The sequence below is a fragment of the Sinocyclocheilus anshuiensis genome, unplaced genomic scaffold (genome assembly GCF_001515605.1).
Source record: "Sinocyclocheilus anshuiensis isolate Anshui unplaced genomic scaffold, SAMN03320099.WGS_v1.1 scaffold1472, whole genome shotgun sequence".
Taxonomy (NCBI): Eukaryota; Metazoa; Chordata; class Actinopteri; order Cypriniformes; family Cyprinidae; genus Sinocyclocheilus; species Sinocyclocheilus anshuiensis.
This window is the reverse complement of record NW_015542453.1, coordinates 755529-762300: the sequence shown is the minus strand read 5'-3', so window position 1 is coordinate 762300 and position 6772 is coordinate 755529. Positions and strand designations below refer to the sequence as shown.

General features: G+C 36.5%; 1 protein-coding gene across 1 annotated transcript in view; it reads left to right on the top strand.

Moving 5' to 3' along the window:
• The first annotated feature begins 1606 nt into the window (after nucleotides 1–1606).
• LOC107693736 (protein Niban-like) overlaps nucleotides 1607–6772 on the top strand; it is a 32188-nt gene continuing 27022 nt past the window's right edge. The window contains exon 1 of the mRNA XM_016493240.1: nucleotides 1607–1797. Coding sequence (XP_016348726.1) covers nucleotides 1743–1797 — 55 coding nt within the window. The 5' untranslated portion in view covers nucleotides 1607–1742. The remainder of the gene's footprint in view (nucleotides 1798–6772) is intronic.

Sequence of the window (6772 nt, the reverse complement as noted above, 5' to 3'; positions counted from 1 at the left end):
TGTCATTCACACTAACACTAAACCCCATCATGGTGACACACATGATACTGAAATAATGCAATAAACATTAATTTAACAACATTAGATGTAAGATTAAACCCTAATGTACACAACTGATAAGAAAAAACTAAGAAGAAACGTTATTTCAACAAAAAAAATAACTATGAAGTGTCATGCAGGGAATTCTGGGAGTGTCAATTTACGGTTATTCACTGTAAATTATACAATGACTTTTTTCTTTTTCACTTCCAAAAACCTTTTAACAGTATTTTACTGTAAAATTACACTGAATGTAATTACATTTATTCACCGAATATATTATGAAAACTTACTGTTAACCAATTAAGAGGTTTTTACTGTATCATTTTTACAGTCTTTTACTGTTAAAATCACAATCATTTTTTACAGTGTAGGTTCCAGTACCGAAGAACTTGCTGGTGGAAATCAGATCATTTTACAGGTAATTTGTATAAATCATAGTCACAACAACGCAATAGAAAATCAATCTTTTGAAAAATTGCATTCGGGATGCTAAACCAAAAAGAATCTTTGTGACAAACAAAGGACTTCAGCCATTTCAGTTTTAATACACCATTCATCACAGAAAAATATGACATTCATGCCACCATCTTCAATAGGCTCTCTTAATCATGTCAGCTGTTCTAATGTAATGGCATTTATCTTTCCAAATAAAATTGAAATTTATCTTGTTTAATATTTTGATCATGTTATCCGAAATTTCTAATGAAAAGGCAGGGTAGCTCTTGATAGCCTACTCTCCATCTTGGATAGTAAAACCCTATACCCAAAATTGTTATATCCTTTTGTAGCCAGGAATTCAATATTGCTTTACATTTATCAATATTTCTAAGAATGTTTTCTTTTTCCCTTATTATTGTGTTTGAAAACTGGCACATAAGACAACACTGTTTTGGTAAGTCATAATTGACCAAATTTACAAGTTTTTATCACATAATTATTTCATAATTATAACTTAGTATAGCATATTTAATTTTTAGCACGTTATTTACTTTAATATTTAGCAGAATATATTAGCATTTTTGTGCATAACCTATGAGAGTAACACCAAAAGGGGCTCTAGGTGGGAGTAGAGTAATGACAAAAGCCTTTCGGATAACACATTCCTTTATAACTTTCTTTCTTTTCTTTCTTTCTTAATTAATGAATAGGATTCATTTAGAATAACAACACACAAAATACATGTGTAAAAACTTTGCGTCTTCTTTGCGTGCATCTTGCTATTTTTTTATTTTTAATTATGAGTAATTCCAACCGGAGAAGGACGCGCCCCATGTTTATTTTCTTCCTTTTGCACTTTTGCACATTCTAATATGTTTCGAATGAACCATTTTATGCCATATCTTACCAAACGGTTAATAGGCCTATACTGTTTTTCAAAAAAAATCCAAAATACCTTTTTTTTCGCGGTAAAATACAAAGAGGTGTTTGAGATATATTGAAAATATTTGCAAATACATCAATAAACAAACAAAGCGTGAAAACAATGCTGTATAAAATGGCCAGAGCTTCGGATGTTGACAGAGCTGAGAGGGTAAGCGGGCGGCGCTGCTGCAGTTTGAGGAAGTTTGAGATGCTTGAGTCACAGTTGATTTGCGCTCGTCATTATCTGACAGTCAAACTAGGCGCTGCGCTTCAAACCCGGATCGGACTAACGGGAAAAATCCTCCGCTCGGGACCGCCGCGACGAACCACGCTGCACCATGGGCGCATCCTCATCCAGTCTGTTGGACGAGAGTAAAATAAGCTACATACGAGGTAAACGGGTTTCCATCCAGCTACTAGAAAGTCTTTGGACATAACGGTTGCAGCTTTCTTATGTCTAATGTTAAAATAGCCTATAATTAAATGGGGCTTTTTCTCGTGTAGCTACTCTTCTTTTTTTTATTTTCTCCAAATTTCCTGCATTCTTTTTTTTTTAAGTCAAATTCAGCGTCTAAACACTAAATGAATCTGTCATTATATCAGTTACTGTAGGCAATTGAATTCCAAAAATAACCTTAACTAATAATAACTTTATTAAAACACATCAGACATGCGTGTGAGTGCAGGAAATGTCACCAGTTTGTTATACAGTTTGATGCAGAGTGCACACCCACCCAAACTCCCACCACACCTTTAACCCCACCTAGCATCATGTAACCCGCAGCTCAATATCATGCAATAGCTCCATGTCACTTAGGCTACAATTGTGACTCTGCTGTGCATGTACATAAATACTGAGTAATAAAATGCACGTTATTATTATTTTGTGGACCTTGTTGTAATGAGGCTAGCAATAATTCATCCAAAAATTTACAGTTCCTGAAAATTTGCTCACCCTCAGTAAATCCAAGATGTAGATGAGTTTGTTTCTTTGGAAGGAATTGGAGAAATTTTGCATTGCATCACTTGTTTATCAGTGAATCCTCTGCAGTGAATGGGTGCCATCAGAATTAGAGTCCAAACAGCTGATTTAAACTGTCTCCAGACATCCAAAATCTTGTGAGGAGAAAAGCTGCATGCTTGTAATAAACAAATCCATCATTAACATCTTTAATATTTTAATATCAAATTGTTGCATCTGGCTAAATATAGCTAAATATACATAACTTTCTCAAGTGAAAAAGTTGGTGGATTTTGATGTGAGAAGACAACAGATGGACTTTTTCATTGGGGAGTTATGGGCATGTATTTTGGCCAGAAGCGATGGTTTCGAGTTAAAACAATTTTGTTTGTTTGTTTCTTATAAAAATGCAGTTTTTATCTTCACAAAACATTAATTGATGGACTGGAGTCATGTGGATTACTTGTGGATTATTGTGATGTTTTTATCAGCTGTTCGGACTCTTATTCTGACGGCACCCATTCACTAGGATCCATTGGTGAGCAAGTGATGCAATGCTAAATTTCTTCAAATCTGTTCCAATGAAGGAAAAAAACTCATCCACATCTTGGGTAACCATACGTGATACCTGTCCCTAACCTTACCTGTATCCCACCTCAATAGCATCAAAAGTGTTTTGCAATATAGCATGAACACAATAAACACATTGTACCTAACAATTAAGTATTGTAGTTAAAGACAGCTAATATAAAGTTACACCTTCTAATGTGTGTAACATGGAGACCGCAATGAAAGTATTAGCACAATTTCCTTTTTTTTCCAAAGGTTTACATATTCAGTTATGCATTCCACTGCTCTTTTGCAGCACTCTCAGAATCTCTGATATACTGCCTTTGTGAATGCACTAAAGCGTGAATGTGATTTCACTGGAATGTCACATTCTGAGCGCATATACTGCAGAGAATGGGTTTCCTTCCCCTGATGGGGAACACAGCTGTTCCTGCATAATGGGGATTGTTTTGCTCTTATTTCATCTGGCCAGCAGTGAACAGGAAGTATTGGACCAGAGTGGAAACTCATTCCAACATTCACTTCTCTTTATTGTTCAGTCTTTTGAGCTGAAATTTTACTCCCATTTGTTTGTTGACTTAAAGTAATACAAATGCTGGATAAAAAGGTTGTATTGCCTAAATTCTGCATATGTTAAAGTACTTACATGGGAACTTTGGTTTATAAGAAAAGTGCGTTTCATGGGAGTGTAATTTAATAAATTGCACATAGTAGTTATAGGAATTCTAATGCCCCCAGTTGCAGTGATATTAAGGATGCCTAATACAGGTGGACTGATAAATTGTATTATATTATGAGAATGACACACTAATTATAATAGCTGACATTGTGACATCACATTCGTGTGGTTCAGCTGGTAAACTATTAGCAGAATAAGAGTCTGGGTTATAAACTGAAACAGAAAGAGCTTCAGTCTTAGAGTGAATACCGCCCTTGTGCTCCAAAAACTCAAGTTATTTGCCACGTCCTCTTGGCTTTTTGGGGGGGGCCCTGGCATGTATTTGCTCAGTGCTGTCCAGGTTAAATAAGGACTCAGATCACTCCAGGGTTTGTGCTGTCCTTAGAAAGCTGCATGTTTGATTACATTTGTTTTTTTGTCCCATAACAGTTAATTATATGCCATTAAACAGTCATCATGTAGACAAAAACATAAAGAATAGACATAAAGCAGTAGAGGGGTGTGGGCTGACGTAACAGATGGTAAAAATCTAAACAGCTCCAGCATATAAAAGCTGCACAGAATGTGTCCTTAATTATGATGCGATATTCACCACTCCCTCCTCTGCTAAACTCCTAAATGATGTCATGGGTTTTTGGCACTAACTAAGTTTGATTTAGCTGAGAGGGGCCTGATGTGCTCTGGACTCTCCTTCATATGCTATAAAGTGACCCATATGCTGCTTAGCACAACTGTGAAGGCCAAAGTTTATGAGATATATAAGTTTATTTCCACCGTCACATAAAAAAAGTTAAAGGGGTCATATGATGCGATTTCAAGTTCCCTTTCATGGGAACTTCGAACTGCGTCCTCTAGGGGTCGCTATGGGGAATGCCTCGTCGTGACCCGTGTCTGAAGCATACATTGAAAAAACACCAACTCGTTGGCCGGCGACAGCCATGACGTCACTACCGGTGCGACTATAGTATAAATAGGCGCCGGGAGCTACACATCATTCTCTTCTTCGTCTTCATTGACTGTTTTGTTTGAAGCGTGCATTTCTGTGGTAAGAGCGATCTCTATTTATCTCATTATGGCGAGCACTAGTAAAGCATTTAAGGATGTGTGCATCCGTGTTGACGTTGTTTAACATCTGATGACACACACGATCTATGCGTTGTTTGTTTGGGCAAAGAGCACGCACGCGATGTCTCCGAGGGGGCAATCGGCGTGCACTGCGAGCGTTTTTTCCGAGGGAAAAAGCTCCGCTCTCGTTTGTCTCTCTTTTCGAGGAAAGAGGGGCAGCCATCTGCTTCCCTCGATTCAGGACTGCTTGTATTTGCTCAGTGCTGTCCAGGTTAAATGAGGACTCAGATCACTCCAGGGTTTCCCTTCCGCTGCTGAGGCACGGAAGGGAATAAGCTCGAGAGTAGCACTTGTTGTTTGTCATTTCTCTGATCACAAATGCAGACATGGTTTTATGTTTGCGCGATGCAATGCAATGCGTAAAAAGACAGTATAAGTCATTATAATCAGTAATTATGTCCCCACTGGATGCAACAAATGCCTCGTTTATAATGGGTTTTAATGGTTTTGTCTCGTCACGCCGGGACACGGCATCACAGTATGGTAAGGGGCGTAACATTTCCGTCACGCGCTTGAGGTATTCGGCCAATCACAATGCACTGGATAGCTGGCCAATCACAGCACACCTCACTTTTCATAACGATGAGCTTTGTAAAAATCGACACGTTTCAGAAAGGCGGGGCATAGAGGAGAAACAATAATGTACAGTATGTGGAAAATAATGTTTTTTTTTAACCTTAAACCGCATAAACACATTTCATTATACCAAATACACAAAATAATGTTCTTTTTTAGCAACGTCATATGACCCCTTTAATTCTTAGTTTATATGTCACAAGTCTGAGTAACAAAAGTTTAGAATTTTGAGATATAAGCTAGGAATTGCGAGGAAAAAAGCTGATTTGCAAGATATAAACTAAGAATTAACTCAGAATTGCGAGAATTGAGAAAAAAAAGTCAGAACTCACAATTGCGAGATATAAACTTGCAATAATGAAAAGAAAAGTCAGGAATGTAAGGCATAAACTCACAAACTGTGAGAAAAAAGTCAGAATTATGAGATAAAAAGTTGCAATTCTCTTTTAATTTTTTTTATTCCATGATGGAAACAAAAACAAACAAACAAAACAAAAACAGGCAAGATATAAATTCAGAATTACAATAAAAAGTAACAATGGTGAGATTTAAACTGGCAATTCTGAGAAAAAAAAAATTTCACTTGTGAGATAAGCTTGCAATTCTGAGAAGAAAAAGTCTAAATGGTGAATTAAAAAACACAGAATTAAACTCAAAATTAGAAAGTCACAAATGCATTTTTTTATAGTTTTGTTCTGTGGCAGAAATAAACTTGCAAAGCATACAGTACTTTCACTGTTTTTATTATTTATTATTATATTATTTAATACATGTATAGTTATTTTTACAGGTGCATAATCATGTACTTCAAGTCAGTGCATCATTTTGTTTGTCCAGGTAATTTTACATTTAGAATGGTATCCTGATAACATTAAGAATGACATCCCATAATAAAAAGTTAATTCATTAGTACTAAAGAGATTTAGCACAGTACCACTATATTAAAGGGGTCATATGATGCTGCTAAAAAGAACATTATTTTGTGTATTTGGTGTAATGAAATGTGTTTATGCGGTTTAAGGTTAAAAAAACACATTATTTTCCACATATTGTACATTATTGTTTCTCCTCTATGCCCCGCCTTTCTGAAACACGTCGATTTTTACAAAGCTCATCGGTCTGAAAAGCGAGGTGTGCTGTGATTGGCCAGCTATCCAGTGCGTTATGATTGGCCGAATACCTCAAGCGTGTGACGGAAATGTTACGCCCCTTATCATACTGTGATGATGCCCTGTCAGGCCGGAGCGATGATTCAAAAACATGAAAACCCATTATAAACAAGGCATTCGTTGCATCCAGTGGGGACATAATTATCGATTATAATGACTTATACTGTCTTTTTACGTGTTGCGTTGCAACGACGAAAACATGTCTGCATTTGTGATCGGAGAAATGACAAACAACAAGCCCTACTCTACACTGCCCAAAAAACTCGCTTTAAATATAAAATATAAAAA